At 37.4% G+C, this 26,527-nt stretch overlaps 1 protein-coding gene across 1 annotated transcript; it reads right to left on the reverse strand.

Moving 5' to 3' along the window:
- Positions 1–2,564: 2,564 nt before the first annotated feature.
- Positions 2,565–19,535, reverse strand: LOC138185449 (putative fatty acyl-CoA reductase CG5065). The gene is made up of 8 exons (XM_069124430.1): positions 19,235–19,535; positions 16,064–16,327; positions 15,236–15,552; positions 13,756–14,003; positions 9,783–9,966; positions 3,458–3,643; positions 3,129–3,389; positions 2,565–3,039 (listed from the first exon to the last, which is right to left on the reverse strand). The coding sequence occupies exons 2-8, from the start codon at positions 16,283–16,285 to the stop codon at positions 2,961–2,963; spliced, it is 1,497 nt and encodes a 498-aa protein (XP_068980531.1). The 5' UTR covers positions 16,286–16,327; positions 19,235–19,535; the 3' UTR covers positions 2,565–2,960.
- Positions 19,536–26,527: the final 6,992 nt, after the last annotated feature.

Genomic DNA, 26,527 nt, shown 5'->3' on the forward strand with positions numbered 1-26,527 from the left:
TTGGTACCGATAAACATTAGCTACATCCGCGATGGTAAAGTAAGTAAAGGTTCATAGAACACCCCGAAAGTCCAACCCGGACTCCGACATATATATGTCGGAGATGAAAGGACATCGGAGCCTTCCCTTTGGAACTTCAGGAAAATCCCTTAACACCGTAATCTAGATTCTATTATAGGTGTAATTAAACAATTGTCGTCATTCGATCCGATTGTATTTGTTCGAGATTTGTGATAATGAGCTTGGACTCGAGGCGACAACCAGTCGCCGAACGTAGCCGCGGTCACGGGATGGACGCTTTGTCTAACAAAGGTATGGAGTAATTCTATAGCTCTCCTTGAATCCTTGAATCCTAGAATCCTTGGATTCGTCGAGGATAGCCTTCGTTCAGAAGGTGAGGGAAATTGGCGTTGCTGCTAATTGGTCAATCTCCATATCGGTGGTTAGAAAAAGATGCTAGCCGCCCTCGAGGGAAAGTTGCTAGTGGGAGACGCCGTTCGTTGAAAAATTGGTCTCTCCTATCTTCCCGTAGCTGGGACGAAGATTGTTTGTCTGTCTGAAGGACTTTAGCCAACTAAATCTTAAGATCTATGATGGGTCCTCAGGCTAGCTGAACATGTACTGCGGAGACGCATCGACATCTGGCAATCATCTTACTTGAAGAATAGTGTCTGCGTGTGGCGGGCCACGGGACCGAAACCGTTGGAATGTTTACTGTCGCGTGCCGCCACAAATATTTCTTTTAAGGAGAGCTATAGAATTACTCCATACCTTTGTTAGGCAAAGCGTTCATCCCTTGACCGCGGGCACGTTGGCGACTGACTGTCGCCTCGAGCCCAAGCTCACTATCACAAATCTTGGACAATTACAATTGGGTTGAATAACTACAATTGTTTAATTACAGCTATAGTAGACTCTAGATTACAATGTTGCGGGATTATCCAGAATTCCAGAGGCTCCGGTGTTCTTTCCTCTCCAACATATATATGATTCATCTATCAACAATTAGATATAATATTAATTTTTAATATTAGAATACTCTTCAATGTTGAACGCAACAGTTGCACCTTATATACAGAATTACATACCAGTCCATTGCACCTCATGCTAACACAATACTACTTTACGAAGGCATTGTGTAGGGAGAAATTCGAAAGGTTTAAGTCATGGATGAATGTAAAATAAGAGGAATGTAAATAAATAAATAAGTGTTAAATTTTCTGTTAATTAATTCGATAAGCATGTAAATACGATTAAGTGTACAGTATAAATGTAAAGAGGCGTGTTAAGTAGATGATACATTTACACTGTACATGTGAATGTGTGTGTAAGCATCAGAGAGCGTTCAGGTCTGAGTTGAGACAAAAGGAGGTTGGAAACTGCTAGAAGAATCTGGTGGAGTCGGTCGACAACAAACGTGCGTGCAAGAAGGTTATCGAGGTCTTCAGAGTGTAATAGATATGTATAGCTGTTGTGTATGAAATAAAGTAAACTATTTGTATTTCCGAATCCTCTCTATACCTTAACACATGCATAATGTATAATGTATAGGATGTGTGGGATATATAATGATGGACCTGAGACATGGACATGCAACAATAGATGCTATTTTTCCTGCTCCCGATTGCAGAATCTAAACACATTATGAATAAAGTCAGTTTAAATATTATTGAAACTTTGAGGCGTTTGTTCCTCCTGATGAGTAGAATAGACTGCGATAAAAAAAATTTTGACCTTGAAACTAGTACTTACGGCTTTGCACGAACTACACCTACTGTTTATACACTCTGTATATTTCGCAATCGTAATGATGTACACATACACACGTACACACATACAACATACAAACATACACACCGTTCCCGTGAACCTCTCAAATTTTCATTCTCTGCTTCGTAAACGCCGATGCTACTTGTCGTGTTGCTGTCGAGCGCAAAACATCGAAACATTCTAACGTAGATTGTAAATTAGACCAGTCGCGGAGAGACGCGATCGCGAGGAGGCGCATCAACGGGAGCCGTAAATTTCCGTTACGATTAGACAATTGACGCCACGAACTTGTCACGTAAAATTGATACTTGGATTGTAAGGGAAAAGAAGGCTGAGTCGTAACCCAACTATTAATTTTCTTTTATCGAACATTATTATAAATTTAGCACTTACAATAATAGAATAACATTGAACCGGAGAAAGGGGTTGTACAAGAACAGCGACTAGAACAAGAACTGCCCGAGCTGGGTGAAGTCTCGGTTTATATACGTTTTGGTTTGAGAATGTTGAGGGGGCTCGATGTAGGTTATGATGTGGAAAAGTGTCCGAAGGTCGGGGGTCGATATCCTATCTCTGATGTGGACTAAGGCGCGTCACAATCTTAGCGTAGTTTATGATGATAAGGTGGTGATGTGTCCAAAGGAGTCCGAAGCTCGGGGGTCGATGTCTTATCTCTGATGTAGGTTGAGATGTGATTGATGTCACAAACTGATCGATCCCCCATTTCGATTAGGATAATAGAGGTAGTTTAATGAGTATAATGCTTGATTAACAGTTCAAAGATATTATATATTTCCAACAACCTTGTAGAAAAGATAGTTACGCTGATGCGTAAGGTATAAGTTAAGTAGGTGAATAATTGAAGGGCGAAAACCCGGTAAAGAGATGTTGACTAATCTGTAGTCATTGAACCAGTCTAGTCCGGTGACGATGTTGTCGCAAAGGAAAATTCTCGCTCGGTGGTGATCGCCCCACCACTTGTCGCTAGCGGGTGGGATCCCAATTTTTACCTGATGGAGCAATAACCATAAGGAACCTTTTGACTCGAAGACACTTTATGCCAATTGACGGCCTTAACGGTAAATAAGAAAACCTCGTTTCATGGACAGTTTCTTAGGATTATTGCAATCCGTTTAATTCTATGTGCATAACTGGTGGCCGCCTCAAACGTAGTCACCGGACGTAACAGGTCAGTACATAACACGCAGTATTATCGTTAAAAAAATAATTATAGCGAATGCTTTAGTCATCTGATGTAACCAGTAAAATCTGAAATAAAAGAAAATATTATTAGTCGGATATACAAAAATGTTTATATTAGTTACTAGTTTTCTATGCGAAGACATTTCTATACGTACATCGATAACCGCCGCCGCGCTGCATCTAAAGATTTAAGGTCCTCTTTAAAAATAAATTTCTTTATTCCTATGACGCAAATTGCAATGTACTTGTCCCAATCCATATCCTGCAAGTCCAATTCAACGATATCGCTGTCTTCTAGCGTTTTCACTTCCTTCATCATATCGATAACGTTATCTCTTTTGAAGGACCATTGGCGTATGCTAAAGTAATTTGTCACTGTCGACATCGTATCATAATGTTTGCTAATTTTCATCATTCTGAAATACCATTTTTAAGTATTCTAACGTGCGGTAGCTCGTTGCTTGACAAACGATAGAATACTCACCTTGGTTTACTACCTTGAAGCCTTAAAAAGATATCCACGATAAAAGCAGGCAAAGTATGCAGAAATAAAGTCAGAATACTGTAAACATATCTGTTAGATACCATCGCACACCACGGGTACCACAACAAACCGTCCGTCGGTATTTCGATGGCATGTTTCACGAATGTATCCTTCAGCTCACCGTAACTTGAAAATTGAAACGTTTACGCTGATAGAGATAATCGAATTATATTTCAATGGAGATTATCATTATTAGAGTATCGCATCAAATATTATATAATTTCAGCCATGTCTCCAGTTTATTAAATGAAGCTATTGAGAGCAAAAGTGAACGTAAGCATAGAATGGAGCAACTGTCTTAATTACATTATTTATTTATTTACTACTTGCTTTAGACCAGATACCATTCATATAGCAAATACAGTATATTTACGTATAGTTTGAATAATTCATTTAATAATTTAATAATTCGGACTGAACATTTCGTAGTAAACGTAACAAGGTTTGCAATTATTCATTATTATTTATTTAAATGTAATTAAATTCTTACAGAACATTGTTTAAGAAAATTATAAATTTGTTTCAGACCCTCGATATCAGGATAACATAAGGAGAAGCTAATGCACAGTGGAAGACAGAGTCTGGCAGGTATTGTTAGTTTACTCTCATACTCTTGTTATTTCCAGATGAGACTGTTGAAAAGCATTGTCAATAATGAAATTAATTCTAGCTAATGACGTGTTTAAATTATAACTGCAGCGACATTTATCAACAAAACTAATCTCTTAAGAGCCCTCGTCGAGCATACAGGGTTATCCATTTAACCCGGAACCCGATCTAGCGAGAACATATGAAAATGGCAACATCGTAACATGTACACTTATTATTACAGTCAAATGTCGTTCGTCACCTATCAGCTGTTGCTATGCAAGTACAATTAGGCAAGAACACAGAACGGTTTGATGGTCTAAGAACTTTAAATTCGACGTCACAATAGGGGAAACACGGAGGGGCTGCAGTGATAATAAGAAACGATATCAAACACCACTTACATAGTCAAATTAGCCAAAAAAACGTTCCAGCAACCACCGTTACAATACAAACTAACAGCAATTACTTGCACATGTCAGCAGTATATACACCACCGCGACACAAAATGACATTACAAAAATGAGAAGAGTATTTTCAATTCTTAGGTGACAAATACATCGCAGCGGAACACTTCAATACAAAGCAAACGCTATAGTGCCTTGAGGTAGAACACTAGAAAAATATATTAGAACTAGTAATCTCAATATATTATCTATAGAAAGACCAACATGCCTTTCGACTGGTTATTTCAATTTGAATTGACTGGCTCGAAGATGGTCCAAGTAATTCGATCGGGCTCTCATGAGCAAGACTGTAATCGCACTGTTCTACCTCCTCCGTGGCAAAGGGGTGGTCTGTCCCATCTCTTAAACCACACAAACAACAGTAAAAAACGTAAGCTAGATATAGTTAAAGAAACGTAAACACTAGTCGGAACGAATCGTCAACAAGCCATATTACTACTTCTGATAGATTTGCAATATTAGAATCTACAGACAATTCTATGGACGTAGTTGAAACATTAATAAATCAACATACGCAAGAAGGTCCTCACACCTCCCCCCAATCTTCATCGATGATGTCATCGATATTCAAACAATGATAAAGTCTATCGAGAAAGATGTTAACAAAGAGAATTACAAACTAAAAATAAAAAATAATCAGGTTAAAATTCTATCGGCTAATCCAGATTCCTATAGAAAACTAATAAAGTTACTAAAAACCCTGAACGCAAATTTCCACACATATCAACTGAAACAAGAAAGACCTTTTCTTGTGGTACTTCGCAACATGCATCACTCAACTAACTTAGATGAATTGAAGCTTGAACTCTTAAATCATGACTATGAAGTAACCAATATTAGCAATATATATGTCGGAGATGAAAGGAAAGCCGAAGCCGTTCCTTGGAAATTTTGGGAACATCCTCTAGTACTCTAGCCTAGACTTTATCATAGCTGTAATTGTTCGAGATTTGTGATAGCGAGATTGGGTTCGATGTGACAATTGGTCGCCGAACGTAGCCACGGTCACGGGATGGTTGTTTTGCCTAACGGAGGTCTGGAGTGGTAGTATGGGTTTTCCGAGAAATGTGGTTGTGGCGGCATGCGGCCTCGGGCGCGGGCCTAACCACGTGTGATGTTGCCTCGGAGGTGCTGATACAATGGGATATACATTGTATTAATAATCAAACTCCAGGCAGAAGCTGCCTAGCAACGGCGTTTGGAACTTTCTCGATGCTTCCAAACGAGTATAGAAAAACAAATGCAAGCGTACAGCGAGAAAAATCTCCACGAGGCTGGCATTCTTGCGATTGCCTTGGAGAGTGACACATCGAGCATTTTCAACAATCGTATTTTTGTGCCTAAGATCAGTTTACGCTTAGTAGAGAGTTATCCCGTTGACCGTGGATTCGTTTGAACCCAAAAATATTGTTAATAGCGTTCATTAAACTTATTATTCGTAAATCATACTATTCATTAATCTTACTGTTCGTTAAACTTATTATTCATTAGACTTATTATTTGTTAGACTTATTATTTGTTCAACTTATTATTTCACTAACTTTATTATTCGTTAAGCTTATTATTCACTAGACTTATTATTTGTTAATCTTTGTAGTAGACTTGTGTATACGTGTAAATATAATCTCGGTTGTGTAAAACAATGGTTAATTCACGTGAAGAGTTGTTACGCGCCCAAAATTCCAACCATACCCCGACATATATATATATATATATATATATATATTGGGCAATAAATCCTCTGTCAAGGAGAGCATCCTGCGAACTATAAAGGTTGCACAGCCTGCAAGATCTTGTATAAAAATAAGTACCCTAAACCCAGAGTTAAGAACCTATCCAACCACGTACATATTTCGCAAAAATTCACTACTCCTCCAACCTCCTATGCACAGGTAGTTCAAGGAAATCAAAGCAGATCGAAAATCTATAATGATCATTCACAAAATAGTGTTCTCAGTTCACAAAACACAGATAACTTCAATAGGCTTGAAAAATTAATCGTGAAACAAACAAAGCAAACGAATAACTTGCTATCATTGCTTACAATCATCGTGAACAAATTAACACGCTTCAACGTAAAATAAAGCCAATACGCATAGCTCTTTAGAATGCTAACGGTCTAGCTCGGCATCAATACGTACTAGAACTCTTCCTAAAACGACAAGAAATTGACGTAATGCTTATATCTGAAACTCACTTCATCGATAAAAATTACCTGAAAATAAATGGTTATAACTTTTACCACAATATCCCATTGGAAAGGCATACGGCGACACCGGAATTATCATCAAGACCAGCATTAAGCATTATAAGCTTCCATCGTTCCAGAAGGACTACCTCCAAGCTACAAACGTAGCGATAGAAGATTGGCATGATCCAATCATCACATCAGCAGTATATTGTCCTCCTAGACATTCTATTTCCAAAGAAGACTTCGATAAATTGCTCGAAGACCTGGGCAATAGATTTATAGCTGGAGGAGACTATAACGCTAAACATACGCAATGGGGCAGCAAACTTATCACAGTAAGAGGCAAAAATCTTTTGAAATGCATAAACACCAACAGACTTAATTACCTCAGTACAAACGAACCTCAGTACTAAACGACAGATGTTACGTCAGATGGTATTCGATGTAATCTCAGAATGTTATGTCCGAACAAATTTAGTTATGTAGCCATGTTCGGTATAATTTTCTGCATATAATATTGTAATAGTACCAGTTAAGTGAATAACCCTGTATGCTAATATTCTAAGGTTTGTTATTTTCTGCGTCTATTTCCTATAGACCGATTTTCTCAATTTCTTATCTTCATCGTAATTTGTGTCCGACTACGGAACAGGATTATGGTGCTTATTGTCATCAACTAATCTCTTCGAAAGTGTATTCGTTGAAATGGTATATATTAGTGCAAAGATGTGTTGATTGATTTCCTTATGTGTAAGCGATCAGGTCCAAGTATTATAAAATATGTCAACACATGTTCCTGCGTGAAAAAATAGAATGGTATGATAAAATTGTGGCGGCATTAGACACACACAATGCCAGTTGCTACACCTTTCAATCGAATGACTCTAGAAAATGCAAAGTAATAATAAAAGAGCTTCACCACTCGACGTCAAAACAACTTATCAAAGATGATCTATAAGAATTTAGATATCAAGTATGCCACATGATAAACATGAAAAGCACAGAAGCTACTCACACTACGCGTGGTTGGATTACAGCCGGTTCCAAACGATAAGAACTTATGCGAATCGGAAGAAGACTGGCCAACACTGGTAGAACTAGCAAAATCTAAAAGAAACAGCCAACAGCATACACGTTGCCAACAACACGGAAACGGAAAAAATTATTGAGACGGCAAACCATTCTGTATGAAATACGCTGAATCATATCTCTCCTCACTATGTCTTAAAAAGGAAGAAGAACCGACCATGTCATCTGCGTGAACTGTCAGGGAAAGCATCCGGCAAATGATAAGCGATGTAAAATTCGAAAGAAAATACGAGCAAGAACGTTGTCGAAATTAAGAGATAAAGAAGCAGAACGGGCTACGCGAGAAATACTCCTAGCACAGCAACCATATGAAACGGTATGTCTAAAAAATCGAGAAAACCGAAATCTAAAACATACGTGCGCAACAATTCGCAAAAGCTACGCTCAGATCACAGCAACAGAAGGCAACCAAGCTAACGTCTCAAACCTTCTTGTCGAAAAAGTAGACAAACTCGGGACCATTCTGCAACAATAAATGCGACAAACAACATTAACATTTGCATTTTGCTTTATATTTCCATTTGCTTAATAGAAGAAAACATAACTGATTTTGCGATCACAGATTTTTCTCCCAAACATAAGCGACATACAGTTTACTTAATGTAAAGGCAGAACTGACATCTGCCCACGTTCCAATCACCTTCACTCGTCATATAGAAGACCACAATCGTCAGATCAAAGACCAGATCGCGAGACCAACATCAATTACAATAAAATCCACTCGCTAGCCGACATTTCAGCAGCACCTAGACAAAAATCTAACGTGCAATATCCCCTCATAAACGAAAGAAAATATCGGATCGACAGCGGAATTTTTCACCAAAACAATTCAATTCAGACACGTACGAAGCTACTCCGTACATCAATGAAACAGCTTTCAACTATTTACATTAACTATTTATATTAAACAAAATGAAAGAGAAAAGAAGAACAGCAAAAGAATGGCAAACATACTCATAAAGCAAGTAAAGCAACTTCTACTGGATGAAAAGAATAAAAAATTCAAATCATTGGAAAGAACTTAGGCACCACACATCAGTGATAAACTACTCTCTGTGGAAAACAATCAAAGACATTTAAAGGCATATTAAACGAACACCTCCGTGGAAAAACGACACTAAGTGAACGAAGGTTAAGCAGAACTGGCTGCAAAATACCTGCAAGTCATCTTCAATACAAACGATCCACACACGATGAAACGTACTTGATTTATAAGCAAATACTATAAGAAATTATATGGCAAACATTCGCGCACTAAATGATTGATTCAAGCTGGAAGGTAACGATGCTCAGTTTACAAACACGTCCGATCCGCTTAAGGATCTGATCTGATTATACGAATTTGATTCGAAAAAAATGCTAGCACGTTTTTATAATTCATGCAGCTAAATGAGAATAAGTTAACTGTATGTGTACACAGAAAAAATTTAGTATAGTCCCTTTTTACTTCCAATGCCGTTTTCTCAGTTATACAGGGTGGTTGGTAACTGGTGGTACAAGCGGAAAGGGGGTGATTCTACTCGAAAAAAGAAGTCGAAAATATATAATAAAAATTTTTCGTTTGAGGTTTTGTTTTCGAGAAAATCGACTTTGAATTTTCGCTCGGTACGCGTGCGGTACGTTATAACGGTTCTCACTGTAGATCGTTATCTCGATGGAAAAATTAAAAAAAAAAAAAAGAAAATTAAAAAAGAATTGTTATTCTATATTTTCGACTTCTTTTTTCGCGTAGAATCACCCCCTTTCCGCTTGTACCACCAGTTACCAATCACCCTGCATAATCTTTAGCATTTGAATTATTTCATTTACGATGAAATGCTTTTCATTTATTGGCATTCCCATTGATCGTGTCGCTTAAATAAATTACAGGTTTTACGATACTCTAACAATTCAATTAAATTACTTGAAAAAATTCCGTAATAAATATTACCTGATAGGGCGTGCGTTATTCGTACAGTTGTACACTTTGATGTTCATATCACGATGCAGCGTGACATGCCATGCGGCACATAATATCGTGTCGACCACATAATCTACAGGTACTGTATCTGTTATTGTGTCCGGCTTAGCCAATGCTATTTTAGCGAAACCTCTGCTGATAAATAGTCCGAGAGCTGCAACAACAAACTTGGTTAAAACTAATTCATGCTCCTCGACTGCCTCGAAATGTAGCTATAAATAGATAAGAAGGATATTCGTAACTGACAACAAAAGTAGAGCTTTAAAATTTGTTTTTCTTTTTATCATGTAATTTGTACTTTACAATTTCTCCAGCTGGACATTCGGTAAATTTTTCTAGCTTTATTGCTAATTAACATGTGGATGGCTACCCCCAGCAAGATACCATCTTCAAGTTTGTTTATTTTACTTCTTTAGTGTGAATTGTAGATAGTTGTGGGTGATAGTGGTGCTGCTGGTGTAGATGTCGCTGCTGTTGTAGATGTCGCTGCTGGTGTAGATGTCTCTGCTGGGGTACTGCTGCTTTTTCTTCTCACTTAGAAGTCGTGGAAGAAAAATCGGACTACAGGAACCGGGATTTGAAACGTGGGTCCCGAACGTTCGTAACCAAAGGCGCTAACCACTGCGCTGCCGTCGTCCGGTAATAGTTGCTGTCGAGTGCCGCCACAAATGATGCCAGTGAACTGTTTTCTTTTTAGTCTTCTTTTTATGAGAGTTTTGCTCGCTTCAGCAGTCAGCTGGTTTGGATGTGTTGCCATTCTTTCCTTGTATCTTTTCGCGTATCTACCGATTTCTTTTTTGACAGTTGGTATTTTTAGGTCATTACGTATATCTTCGTTTCTGACATACCATGGGGCGTTGACTATTGTTCTCAGTATCTTCGATTTTAACGACACCTGTTTTTCCTGTGTATGGGCAGTTTGTTGTTAAGTGGTTTTCTGCATATTTGACACACGCTGGCTTTCTGCTGCAGTAATTTTCCTGTGTTTTTCCGTATTGTTGACACCGTATGCATTGCGGTATGCCCTTCTTATAACAAGGTGACACAATTGTTACTATTGTGTTTAGGATTTTTTTAATATCAAAGATTTCTTTGTTATTAGTTTTGGATTCAAGTTCTATTAGAAACAGTAGCAATGGCTGTTTCGTATCGTATCTGGTTATATTATTTGTTGTTCTTACTTAGTGTCTGATTTTTGCTAATTCCTCACATATATTTTTTATGTTTGTTCTTGAGCGTAGTTCTCTAATTACTATATTGTAGCTTTTTCTGTTTTGAGCTGATATGTATGATACCCAGCGTTTTTCTCCTTTAACCCTTTCGCTTCGTCAGTCCAGTCCACCCAAGTGCTCTCCCTGTACGGAAGCGCGCGCCACAAATGTGGCGTGATTGCTGTATAAATGTTTTCCAAAGTCTTAAATAACAACTGTGCTGAATAAAACAATAATAAAACAATCTTTGCCCCAATATGATAAGTATAATTTACATCTTTAATATGAAAAGGCTTCTGCCGGTAACGAAAAAATATATTATTGACTACAGATGGTACTGATGTATGCCTGATATATGGGGTGCCGATCGTCGCGTGGTCGCCGCCTATAAGCGGCACCCGAAACGAAAAGGTTAATGCTCGCGTCACTTTTCTAAAGATTTCTGGAGTTTTTGTTTGTACTTTTACTTGTTCCAGTTTTAATTCCTTTATGCCGAAGTTTTCTTTTCCATCAGTGTTGTTCAATAGTTCAATTAGGGGATCTATTATTTGGCCATGGATGTAGATCGGTAGTGGTTTAACGATATAAGTTGTTTTTTTTCTTTTGGATCCGTATCTATCTCTTCTATCAGTGAACTGAACGAATTTCGGAGTGGGATGTCTTGTAGCCACTGATGCGTATCGGTATCGGAAATTTTTATAGCGCTTGTGCCAAAATTTTACACTTTTTGTTTGCTGTTGCTACCTTCCAGTGTTCATCTCGATATGATAGTTTGTCATTGTAGCTGTCTTCTTCTTGCTTTTGCAACGTTTCCATTTCTTTTATAGTTGAGCTTTCCTGTTCTTTGTTAATTGGTTGTTTTCTGCTTAACGTATTTGTAGCTTTATTTATGTAGTATACTTCACCTTTGTTTGTTATTTTCATTGGCGGTATTTGTTGTTGCATTTTGAAGCTTCAACCATTTGGCAGTGTTCGTTGTCGTTTTGTCCACCTGAATTCACTACTTGTCGCACTTTCACTGAAGCACAGTTTCTCACGTCTGTTTAGCTCAGCTGCTCGGGCAGAACTTAAAGCTTTAAAAACGGTTATCTAGTAAAGGTTAGAGTCATTTACCTTCTCAGAAATTAATTAACTCCACTCTTTGCGAATATTTCAATTTCATTGCCTAAAAATGTTATTCCTGTTCGACTTCTCAAAAAGCAGCCCATTTCGATGAGTTTCACATGTATCATATGTCCTTTACATATCCATTTGCGAAAAGGCTATTAACATCAAATCGTGGCTTTCTCGAATACCAGTTTCCTCATTAATATCGCGGTATTTATTTTCTATTTCACTTTGAAAAATGAACATATACAGTATATAATATTATAGTATCGTGGACGAGGAACCTGGGGGGTGTCGTGCGGATTGTAAACAAGCGGTTGCTCAGGTGCGAATTATAAACAATCGGTTGCTGAGCATATACGTAGTGAGGCTAAGGCAAAAGACAAAGGGTTGCTAGGGGACGATAAACGAATTAACAGCAGTATGAGTTGAGAAGTCAGAGTGCGGATTGTGCTGCCCAGATAGTGTTGTTAGCGTTGTTAATTATCTAGTTGTTTTAATTATTATACGTTGACGTTTAATCATTATATTTTGATGGGTGCACGAAAACGTGAAGGGCCTGGGCTCAGGCGGGGACTCCTCCACCGCCGGGCAGGCGGCACAAGACGTTCGGAGAGAAGCTAGGCGAGAGGTATGGGAGCGGTGGCGCTTCGACCTACTCGCCGAAGATCAGGTCCGTGGCTCCCGTTATCCTTCTGGATGACGCAGGTGTTCGCCGGGCATGGAGTATTCGATGAGTACGTGCAGAGAATTGGAAGAGGGCTGACGAACACCTGTCACCACTGCGAAGGGGGCGAGAACACGGTCCAGCACACGCTGTAGTTTTGTCCGGCGTGGTAGACCCCCCCCCCCCGTGTTCTGCGACTAGCGACTGCCGAGAGTTTGGACCTGTCGTCAGTCGTGGAAGCGATGCTGAGGGGGCAACAGGAGTTCCTCGCAGTCCGCTTCTATTGCGAAGAAGTAATGCTTGCAAAAAAGCGGGCAGAGCGGGAGAGAGCGAGAACTTCTCGCTCTTCTAGTGTTTCGTGCCGAAGGGCGGGCTTGCGCCGCTCTAAGTGGTCATAGGGGTCGTCACGTCGAAGAGGTTCTGGGATCTCCTCGGACTAGCACGACGGTCCAGGGGAAAGCGTTGAGAGGGCTGATCCCTCTCAATGCCCGAACTAGACCTGAGTGATGGCTCCCTCAGAATGAGAGAGGACGCTGGAGTGCACCGGCAGTAATTCAAAAGAGGTCCCGGAACACCTCCGTTGAGCGTCAGGTGGACCAACGTGGGGTTTTAGTCGGTAAGTTCTACATTACCCCGCCGCCTCCCAGAAGAGCGGCGGGTGTCCATGAGGATTTCCCCATGTATATAAAAAAAGTCTTTATCAACAGTATTTATACACCTTGCGCAAGAAGTATATTTTCACATGCTTTTGAATGAGTAAGTGAAAATTTGACGCTGCTTTATTCTATTGCTGATTGATTCCTTCCTTATGATAGTTAAGGAGAACTAAGATCTTGTGATACGAAAGACTTATATTATTCGAAATCACTCGAGTATAATTGATCGCTCTTACATGCAATATATGTAAATGAAATATGCAGTGATGAAGAATTAACATTATAAATATTTATAGAAATACCTATATGTACAGTGATATTGCCCAACCAACCAGGACACGGTTCCTTCAACGAAGCACTAATTATACTTGGTCGCACTATCGCAACTGGGAAACTTGTACTGTTGCTGGATACAATCTGTTCTGCCAAATTCTTGGTGAACGTGTATGTGTTTGGATGAATTTTTAAAATTCTTTCTTCTAATAGCTCAATCGACTCTTTGTCAAGACTGTCACAAATATCAATCACGCTAGATGGTTGTAAACTCGTGCTGAAAAATTATCAATAATAGGATATCATATAGTATCATCTACGTAGCTTGGAATCCGCACTCCCGAAAACTTTGAGAATAGCAACCGTGCAACATGTACACGACTATATCGTGCGTCATCTATGAGCTTTTGCCAGAAGTATGGTAAGGCGAGAACATCGAGCGATTTCGTCATCGGCATTGTCGTTGACGGAGTTTAATTTTGATGCCACTGTAAGTAAAAAACCGTACCCGTTTTCTGTACAATAATTACGTTCTATGAGTTATTTCGCTGCATCTATTTGGTTTCTCTTGTTTGTCATTTGTACGTTCGATATATTCACAGCAGATAATTACTAAATTTTATGTTACAGCATAGAAGAAAATGATTAACGCAACAGTTAAAAAGAAGAAATAACGAACGAAATATATAGATGAAGAATAACGAAGTTTGTAAAAATGCAAATAATTACATTACAATTACATATGAGGTAAACATAATTCAAGATTTCAGTTATCGACGAAAAGAGAAGAAAATTGAGCACGGGAAAGGAAAATGCACAGAAGTGGACGCACATGCTTGTTTCGAAGCTTCGTGAGTGCACAGAGACATGAAATTGAGTTTGACAAAAAAACACGGGGCTCGCTTCTCCTTATCCTATAATATGTACAGAACAGCGATCCTTTTCATTTCTCCTTAATCAGCGACAATGAAATTGCTGTGTTCTCATCTCTTTATACTTCTGACAGTAGCTTATAGATGGCGTATGATATATGATTCTAACATATTAAACGTGCTACACGTTACAGTGTTCCCATCATAAACACATAAAAACAAAGTGCGCAAATACATGCACGGTCGCGTATCAGGTCTAGAAACTCTAGAGGAGGAGTTTGAGCTATGAATTTCTAAAGGTTGTGCTTTATAAATTACTTGTCACTAAACATAGATAATATAAACTAAACTACTTTTCATAAGTTTTTTTTTTAACGTACTTAAGGTAAACATAAAGTATTTCACGTGTATTTCGTAATAGTAGTAGATTTCAGTTGCAGACACAAGTCGTATTGCGCGGCGAATCCTAGCAATTTGATTAAAACGCCTTATTTCTGAGAAACATTTTTTGACACATAATAGTCTCTGCCCCCTCTGCCCTTACAGCAACAACAGTTCCCAGAGCTGTGTATACGACCATGATCATGAAAATTGAATTATTAATATAATTTAAATATTAAATATCATTTATCCTTACCTGTACACTTTTTCCTCAATCTCTGATAGATTTGCGTTACTATAAGCTGTGCTAACATGGATAACGCTAATTACATGCTTCAGTTCATTGCACAGTTCAATGATACTAAAAGTACCTTTCACGTTTGTGTTCACGGCCGCATTCAACGGCTGCTTGAAATTCAAAGTGGCGGCAACGTGGAACAATATGTTCACATTCTCTATCAACATATTTCTGTCTTCTTGCGAAAGACCTAATTTTGGTAGACTTATGTCACCCTCTACGGGATGAACTTTTTTTAATGCTGAGGGATTCTTTGCTTTGGCATCATCGAAAATCTGAAGAAGAAAAGGTACAAGCTCAGTTTCCAATATAGATTGTTATTGAATATACTAATTTTCTATCAACACATTATTATATATACGTTTTATATATACAGGGTGGTTGGTAACTGGTAGTACAGGCGGAAAGGGGGTGATTCTACGCGAAAAAAGAAGTCGAAAATATAGAATAACAATTCTTTTTTAATTTTTTTTTTTTTTTTTTTAATTTTTCCATCGAGACAACGATCTACAGTGAGATCCGTTATAACGAGACGTGATAAGTGCACGCGTACCGAGCGAAAATTCAAAGTCGATTTTCTCGAAAACAAAGCCTCAAACGAAAAATTTTTATTCTATATTTTCGACTTCTTTTTTCGCGTAGAATCATCCCCTTTCCGCTTGTACCACCAGTTACCAACCATCTTGTATATAATATGAAATTGAGAAATTAATGAAATGTGAAATTAATCGGTTTGGTTTGTGAATGTCTTAAATATTGAAAGCATCGAAAATGTTATTTACGTACGGGATCATCTATGATCTCTTTATATCGTTGTTCCATCGTTTGGTGTTTTTTTGGACGAATCAGAATAAAAATAACGACGATGCGTGGACACACGCGTATCAGTTTCTCCAGGAGGCATTTCCCCACGAAACCAGATGCTCCAGTTATAAAAATTCCAGTTCGGGCATAAAATCCCTCGATGGAATTCACCTTATTTAATTTTTCTGTAAATTCCGTATTCATTGTGCTAGTACCACAGCACCCTCGCGCTTTCAATCCCGATATCTGTAATTGAATAATAAAAAATAATATCTCGAAAACTAGGCGAGTCCACTCTTTATATGTATAGGAGAAAGTTGTCCAGAATATCGATTTCTGAAAAAATCATCGGAATCGGAATGTAGGCAGCATTTCTGAAGTTTTGCCTGGAATTAACATTTTTTTCAATTTCGCTCCTTTATATTTTATCTGAACTGCGGTGTGAGATATGTAATGACTTATTTCTAAGTACATTACATTCAAAAGAAGTTATGTAGCGGCACGCGAGCAGGACAATTCAAATCCTGTTGTTGTTTTGCTTCGGAGTATCAAGACCGTTAGGTCACAAGTATTGTAAGGAGCAATGAACTCCGAGCAAAACAATGTCGCCGCTACATACAACCATCAAACGCAGTCGAGTTCGAATTTTCCGGCTGTCCCCCGACCAGTATAAATAAACAGACGCAATCACGAACGAAAGAGTTCACCGAACAGAGTCGAAGAGTATTAACGTATAAACAAGCATCGCAGTGATCTACAAAGTTTCTCCGAGTATTTACCGGGTATTTATTCCATGACTTATACTTGTACCAGCGGACTCACAATTCGTCTGTAATTTATTAATTTATTCGAAAATATATTTAACGCATTGCGACGGCAATAATTCGCTTTCGTTATTTCGCTCAACCAGAATCAGACTAATCCTCCACAGTTATATAAAGTAGATCAGTATATAGCTCTGTATATACGAAAAAATTTCCATTGCTCAGGGTTCTCCACTTACATAAGTCGGAATTCGTGCAAGCGAAAACATATGAGAATGGCTATAGTGTGACGTATACTCTTACCACTACAGTCAAATGTGGCTCGTCACCTATCAGTTATTGTTGTAGAAGTATAATTAGGCAGGTACATAGAGCGGTTTGGATATCGCCGAAGGACTTTGAATTTACTGTCACAATAAACAGAAGACGATCGCTGAAAAATACCGCCGCATAATGGTATTTTTGCCAAAACAACTTTCTAATAGGAATTCCTTATTTATTGAGAATATACATACATATATATATATGTCGGAGATGAAAGGAAAGCCGAAGCTGTTCCTTGGAAATTTTGGGAACATCCTCTAGTAATCTAACCTGGATTTTATCATAGCTGCAATTGTTCGAGATTTGTGATATCAAGATTGGGTTCGAGGCGAACGTAGCCACGGTCACGGGATGTACGTTTTGCCTAACGGAGGTTTGGAGTGGTTGTATGGGTTTTCCGAGAAATGTTGTTGTGGCGGCATGCGGCATGCGGCCTCGGGAGCGGGCCTAGCCACGTGTGATACAGTGGGTCATACATTGTATTACTAATCAAACTCGAGGCAGAAACCGCCTAACAACGGCGTTTGGAACTTTCTCGATGCTTCCAACGAGTCTGCCTAGCAACGGCGTTTGAAACCTTCTCGATGCTTCCAAACGGGCATAGAAAAACAAATGCAATCGTACAGCGAGAAAAATCTCGGCGAGGCTGGCATTCTTGCGACTGCTTTGGAGAGTGACACGTCATGTTTCTGTGCTTAAGATCAATCTACGCTTAGTAAAGAGTCATCCCGTTGGCCGTGGATTCGTTTGAACTCAAAATTATTGTTAATAGCGTTTATTAAACTTATTGTTCGTAAATCATACTATTCATTGAACTTACTATCCGTTAAACGTATTATTCATTAGACTTATTATTTGTTAGACTTATTATTCGTTCAACTTATTATCCACTAACTTTATTATTTGTTAAGCTTATTATTCACTAGACTTATTATTTGTTAATCTTTGTAGTAGACTTGTGTATACGTGTAAATATAATCTCGGTTGTGTAAAACAATGGTTAATTCACGTGAAGAGTTGTTACGCGCCCAAAATTCCAACCATACCCCGACATATATATATATATATATTGGGCAATAAAAGTTATATATATAAATTAAATATACAGGGTCATCGGTAACTGGTGGTACAAGCGGAAAGGGTGTGATTCTACGCGAAAAAAGAAGTCAAAAATATAGAACAAAAATTTTTTTTTTTTAATTTTTCTTTTTTTAATTTTTCCATCGAGACAATGATCTACAGTGACATCCGTTATAACGAGACGTGATATAGTGCACGCGTACCGAGCGAAAATTCAAAGTCCATTTTCTCGAAAACAAAGCCTCAAACGAAAAATTTTTATTCTATATTTTCGACTTCTTTTTTCGCGTAGAATCACCCCCTTTCCGTTTGTACCACCAGTTACCAATGACCCTGTATATAAATTTTCATTTAAACAATCATTTAAATAGAATCATTGAATATTTGTGAGCTTAAATAAAAAATACAAGTAAATTTGTTGTTTGAACAAGTCTAAATACATTATTTAAAATAATGGAGTCAATTATTATTTATATTGTACACAATGAAACAGATAAGGAAAAACCAAAAACTACCTATTTGTACATTATTATTCGTTTCCCAATTAAATTCAAATGGGAAAATCTTATAAATGGTGCCAAAAAATAATTTAATTATTATTTCTTATTTGCGAATGATATTTTGAAGACTTGTGTTTAAATAAGGAATTTCATTCTTATTCGCAACTAAAATATTATATTGGTTTGTTATTTATTATTTAGTAGTTAAATAGAATGTTGCCTAGCACTAGATGCACATTTACCTTTGTTCTTCTTATATACTAATCTTGTCGAATTAACAGATCAAATATAACTATTCAACTTAAACACTCTGCCGTTCATTGACATATCTCAAGCATCGACGTGTCTTGTTTCGTTTTATAGGAAGTTTGGTACCGATAACCGGCTGTACTTAACTGAAAAGCCATGCTGCGCCAGCACGCTTCAAACATACGAAATGTGAAATTTACTATCACCTTGTGTACGTCAAGGAAAGTTCCACTTACTTGATCTTTCCTGTTTTTTCTTCGGTTATTTCTCTCTTCTTTTTACTAATGTCTCGCAACACCGTGATTAGCGTTGACGGCCTCGTTTCTCCAAATTGTTACACAGTAGAGTGCTATTTGTTCTCACCTCACCGATGGTACATAAAATAAGCACGATGGCGGTCCGTAACTGCAGGAAAGGCACGAAATTCGTCGTTATATCTTCGTGGAGTTCTTTTCTTCTTTTCAGTTTCGTGAATCGTATCGCGAAATGGAATGGAAGCTCAGTTCGCTTCTCACTGTTAGACGCGATCAAATGAAAATAAGGATAATAACTGCTTTTTCTTGTCTGTTCTCTTCATTGACGTTACTTTTATGCTCCCCTCCGTCACGATCACGCGTTACAGAAGGAAAAACGTAGAAAGAAAGATGGAAAAGGAGATAGAGATACAAGGAAGAGAGTAAAGGAGCAAAAGGCAATAGAAACAAAAAAGTTACGTGTCGCGTAAAAGCTATTAACCAAACAGTTTTTGCAATTTTTCTGCCAGAAGAAACGTCTTAAAAAAATTCTTGTTAATGTGATATAGAAGGACATATTTACGCGAAGGAATATTAGAACAAAAGTCAACGCTATTTATTTCTCATATGTTCCTCATATGTCAGTTTAATTAATGAAAAAATAATGTTTGTTTATGATTGTGTAACAATTTTGTGGTACATTATGTAACATATCGTAATTAATATTTTGTAGCCATGCCTTCTGGATCAACAACAGTAGCATAGCGATGATGCATAGATTGAATTGACCGTATAATATAGCCGTGTAGTATTTCTCTCTCTCTCTCTCTCGCTTTATTTACAGACAACACCGCTCGCTTTATTTACACCGTTTTAGAGGGCTGTGGCGGTGGATACCTGTCGGTACGGTGCGGAGCGTTTCCGCGTACGGTCGTAGGTCTCTGTTCCTCTTTTAGTATGACGTGCTGGTGGTGATGCCCATGAACTTTGCAATAGCTACATCACTCCTGGCTTGGGTCATCGTCTCGTATCCTGTCACCTGCTTGCGTGGGTCGGCGGTGGGGCGTCGAGTTTTGCTGAAGGAAGGGCCGTTCTGTGTGCGTCGTAGCGGTAGATCCAGATCGCCACAGTCTTATATTCGCGATGATCGAAGTCTCGGGTAGCACTTTCACACCTCTTTTCGCTGTCAAATCACGTTGGGGTCACCAATTTGAGAGTAAAAGTGTTGTCCGTGATACTTGTAGATGCTGGCTGTAGATATCGCTGATAGGCTACTGCTATATTTCTTCTAATTTAGATGCGTGGGAGAAAAATCGGACTCCGGTCGCCGGGATTTGAACCCGGGTTCCGAACGTTCGTAACCTAAGGCGCTAACCACTTTTTTTTTTTTTTTAGAGTTTATTTACCAAGATACAATTTTTAATACATATTGGGTATTCACAATAAACTATGAATTTCGATAAGATGTGTTAGGCAAAAGTACCGATACGCGACGGTACGACGTAGCCATACTATATTATGTGTCGGCGTTTTACGTTTTTTGTGTTTTAAATCTATTCTTTGGATTTAAGCCGCTGGGGAGCGGAGCTTTTATGTAATTTTGTTTTTGCTTGATTTTTTTGTCCTGAAAACTTGGTCGCAAAACAGGACGCTTCGGTAGTCTACAAGGCGCTAACCACTGCGCTGCCGTCGTCTGACTCTAGTTAGTGTCGAGTGGTGGGGTATTTGCTGTTGAGTGCCGCCACAGGACTTTCGATACATGCTTTGGGTCGTTGTCATGCTGAAAGAAATATTGTAATTTTCTTTCATTTTTCTTTTAATGTATGGTAGCGTATGAATTCCAAACTTTCCCTATACATGATACCCTATTCATCATACCCACAATGTTAATTAATAAAGGGACCAATTACTTCAGCGAAGAAAGCTCCACCTACCATAATGCTTTCTCCACCATGTGGAACAGTTGGTGTTCGATACCAGATGTTATTTCTTGTCCAAACTGGACATTGTATATAACGTCTTCCATCGCTTCCAACCAGATTAAATTATATTCATCCCAAAAAAGAAATTTCTTTCCTGTTTTCCAATTTTATAGAGTCGAGTCACGATATTTTTCGGCAAACATTAATCGGACTATTTTATCTTTCTTACTAATTGGTTTAATGGTATTTTCAATGGTAACTCTGTCAAAATGTTTTACGTTATGGAATCTTCTCGGTAACGTACATCGACAAATATTAGCAATGTTTTCTTCCTGCGGTTCAACTGCGACACGAGTAACTGTCTTCTTTCGGTCTGCAATCGACTTCCGCTTTACAACATTATCAATTCTTTTCGTCGTCATTCGGGATTGCGCGGACGATCTTCAGTAAAAAGCCACACATTGGATACTTGTAGAATCTTTGGAAGTAGGGTACTTGCCCTCAAAGAGGGAGTCAAACTGAATAAATTAATGCTAATAGGCAAGAAGTACATTCGAGTCGGATACTCACACGAGTTGAAAACACATAGATTGTGAGAACGAGGAACGTCACAAAAACTAACTAGGAGTTACGTACGATTGTATGAAGAACTGTGAGGCGGCGCGAATACAAATGTTGATGTATTCGTACTTTCTACACTCGATAAGATTGAAATAACACGCAAACATGCATCAGAGGCAAACGCACGTAACAATTTTTTTTTTATTTGGTAGACTTTTTACAATGAATTCTCATTGAGAATTATAAGTAAATTATTTTGGCGTGGTACTGTAACTTGGATAACAATGGTAACAATGGTAACAATGAAAATAAAAACCAAGGGGCAACCTTATCACACGGAAGAGAATCGGGGGATGGTCTGAAATTGTTAGAAACTGGAGAACGAGGCAGGACAAAAGAAAATAAAGTATAGTGTTTTCTTTTTCATTTCTTTTTTTTTTTATTATTATTTAATTTGTACTTTACAATTTGTCCAGCTGGACATTCAGTAAATTTTTCTGACTTAACTGCTAAATGTATGGCTACCCCCAGCAGGATAGCATCTTCAAATTTGATTATCTTATTTCTTTAGTGAGGCCAATGGGGTGTTTTCATTTTAGTCTTCTTTCTATGAGAGTCTTACTTGGAAAAATAATTCAAAGTGCGTATGGAAATTCAGAATTCTCACTAGCGCATGTCATTCGACCTTTTGTCTATTCGAAGTATCCGTCGAAGCATGTATCATGACGTCATTTGTCGGGTGATATTTAATAGCCCTGCATTAATTTCATTAAAATTAATTTAAAAACATTAATACACGTATATGTTTATGTTATACGTATATACGTATCATGTAAATGAGTAAATAAATTATATGTCGGGTTACCGTTAGAATTTACGGTGCGTAACTCATTTGAATTAGCCATCGTTTTGTACAGCAGAGATTATATTTACAGGTACAAAAATGACTTTTACAAAGTAAACTTTCCAAGGCGATCGCACGAATAACAAACTGATGAAAATTTTCCACTCTTTACGATTGCGTTCGTTTATTTTATACTCGTTAGAAGTATCGAGGAAGTTCCAATCGCGGTTGCTATGCAGTTTCTACCTGGAGTTTGATTATTAATACAATGTATGTCTCATTGTATCGGCACCTTCAAGGTAACATCACACGTGGCTAGGCCCGCTCCCGAGGCCGCATGCCGCCACAACCACATTTCTCGGAATACCCATACAACCACTCCAGACCTCCGTTAGGCAAAACGTCCATCCCGTGACCGTGGCTACGTTCGGCGACCAATTGTCACCTCGAAACCAATTTCGCTATCACAAACCTCGAACAATTACAATCAGGTTGAATGACAACAATTGCTTAATTACAGCTATGATAAAATCTAGGCTAAAGCATTAGAGGTCTTTCCCAAAATTTCAGAGGAAAGGCTCCGGTTTCCTTTCTTCTCCGACATATATATTATTTATGACCCAGTGTAATTTAATAGTATTCCTTGTAGAAATTTCAGGACTATCGTAGGTACATTTTGTACAGTACAATCGAGTTCTGCTTTTGTTACGTAACATATTTCTTAAAAAATATCATTGTATCCTTAAAACCCGCAAACGTCAAAGAAGACGCAAATACTTCCAAATTTGTTTGCCTACCCAATGCCATAGCCAATTTTTCATTTTCTATATTCCACATCTTTCTATAGTTTAATATATCGTTAAACTTAAAATGTTTTGGACCGCGCACTTTATTACGTACTGCGTAATAATGACATTCTAAATTGCAGCTACTTATATCAACTTGTACTTGCAAATGTATGTATAAATTATTCTGTCTCTTAGATTTATTAATGTTCTTCTCCCCTCATTAACATTTATACGCTGTTAATAAACAAAAAATTAATATACATATGCAGCGGGACTGGACAATAAACCTTTCAACTTGCTACACAAAGCAGGCTCTGTCCCTCCAACAAGATGATTGTCAGATATCTAAACATCTTCAATGCATACCTACAACTACCTAAGGACCCGCCATAAATCTTTGGATTTCTCTAGTTAATGTCCTTTAAACCGAACAAATATCTTTTAGTTTAGCATTCATTAATTTATTATCTATCCCGGAAAGATACGGAAAATCTGGTTTAATCTCACGTATGATGCTTTGTAATAAATGATGTTAGCATTCTTCCTCACCTGCCAAGCTGGTAGATTAACCAATAACAGCGATGTCCATTTTCCTTATTTTCGAATTGTTTTATATTCCTCTGATCTCATTAACGGTTGAACGTCAATAATAAAAAAAAAAAATTAATTGGAATATGTTATTTAAGATACATATGCATACATATACCTTGTACGTAGATGACTAAAGTACAACATTTATGACATACAAGTTTAAAAATTGTATTCCTTGTAGAAATATGAGAACTATTTGGAAGTATATTTTTTTTACAGTAGAACTGAATTATAATTTTATTACATAATACATGTACTTGAAAATACAGGGTAGTTGGTAACTGGTGGCACAAGCGAAAAGGGGGTGATCCTACGCGAAAAAAGAAGTCAAAAATATAGAACAAAAATTTTTTTTTTTAATTTTTCTTTTTTTAATTTTTCCATCGAAACAATGATCTACAGTGACATCCGTTATAACGAGACGTGATATAGTGCACGCGTACCGAGCGAAAATTCAAAGTCGATTTTCTCGAAAACAAAGCCTCGAACGAAAAATTTTTATTCTATATTTTCGACTTCTTTTTTCGCGTAGAATCACCCCCTTTCCGTTTGTACCACCAGTTACCAATGACCCTGTATGTATAGTAAAAAGTTGTTCAAAACGTTGAGTTTTACAACATATCCAAATATCATCGAAAGCGAAGTCTAGTCAGCAGCTTTTTTACAGTTTCACCAATCCATTCCTTTTGCCTACAATTTAACAAAAAGATTCAAAAATGTTTTTAACCGGGCAACAACTTTCGTACTTTACTTCATCATCTACATACTGCATAATAATTATGTTATAAATTATACATGCTTATACCAAACTGTGCTCGCAAATACCATATAAATTATTCTCTTTTGTAGATTATTCTATATTCTTTTTTCTGCATTAACATTCGGACGTTTTTAATAAAAAAAACTAATGTAAAAAAATTAATGTGAGAGCTAAGTAAGTAAAATGTTTTACACATGAATTAGATTCTAATTTCATTACATGATACATATATTTTAAAACGTATGATTGTATCCTAGAAACCTCAAGCAAGACGCATTGTATGTTGTCTATTACTTTTCTACAGTTTAACGAGATCAAAAGATTGTGATAGATTGATAGCTATTTCCATTAGAATTTTTGCCAATGGAAAATTATTTAAAAATTTTGTATAATTCTTTGGTTTGTATCCAAGAATATGTGACAAAATTGAACAGTAGAAAATTATGGAAAAAAAAATTAACATTACATATGGAAAGAGAGGGTGCCCTATTAAACATTTCTATTGGTCTCTATTACAGCTCGTTCGAAAGCAGCGTTCACACAATTCCGTATCTTTGCGGAAAATCCAACTCTCGTGCGAATATTTACTTCTTTTGTTTGTTCGTCTATTCTGCTATTTGCAGCCAGAAAAAGTCGATGTTAACATTTATTTTTCATTATATTTTGATATTACCGCCATAGAAAAAGAGTATTAACAGAGAGTATTGACCACATCGTTTATTGTAAAACATAGATATCGATTGGGATCCTCATGTCTGAATTAAGAAGAGTTAAAATAAAATTTTTTAATTATTTTCGCATGTCAGGATCTACTTTTAATGATCTGCTAAAGTTAGAGTGGGGAAGATATAATAAAACAGACTGTGACGAATATAATATAACAAAACGAATACGACTGTGAGATTAAGCATTAGTCTCGAAGACAAATTGTTCTTTTATGTTTAATGTAAGTAAGTCATTTTTATTAAATGTTATAATTTCAAAATAACAGTAAGACTAATTGTTTAATTACTATTGTTATATACAACCACCAATTTTTACAATTATATCAGGCTACGTTGAATATTAGACACTAATTTTTAAAATAAAATACTAAATATTAATAATATTTAAAATAAACCTAACCCAAACTTTGAAACTAGGAACGAACTAAATTTCATCAAGTTATTACATACATTCAATCAGGTAGCTCGATGTAAATCTATAACTGAATGATCGGCTGCTTGACTTATGACAGATTCAGACGGAGTCATAATTAACCCTTTCGCTTTAGCAGTCCAGTCTGCTGAAGTACTGTCACTGAACGGAAACGCACGCCAGAAATACGCACAATGTGCGTGGTTGCTGTATATACGCTTTCATAAGTCTTAAATAAAAATAATTCTTGTAAAAACCGTATATGAAATATCGTTTCACTGTCAATGGATTTAATAGATTTTTTAGCATGAAACAGTGCACGATCGTTTGGATGTTTGAAATATAATGCGTGAAACGTTTTGATGTTGTTTCAACAATGAGTAACTTCAAGAAGTGATTGATCCAATATGTCAATAAAATCAACAGAAAATGTTCTGCCGATAACGACAAAATATATTATTGGCTACAGATAGCACTTGTATATGCATCATTTGGATGCCAACCCCGTCAGAGATGAGACCTCGACTCCCGTGTGACATCAATCACATCTCAACCTACATCAGGGATAAGACATCGACCGCCGAACTTCGGACTCCTTTGGACACATCACCACCTTATCATCATAGTATACACCAAAGCTGTGACACACCTTAGTCCACATCAGAGATAGGATATCGACCCCCGACCTTCGAA

The sequence above is a fragment of the Bombus flavifrons genome, chromosome 12 (genome assembly GCF_040668555.2).
Source record: "Bombus flavifrons isolate JBK064 chromosome 12, iyBomFlav1_principal, whole genome shotgun sequence".
Taxonomy (NCBI): Eukaryota; Metazoa; Arthropoda; class Insecta; order Hymenoptera; family Apidae; genus Bombus; species Bombus flavifrons.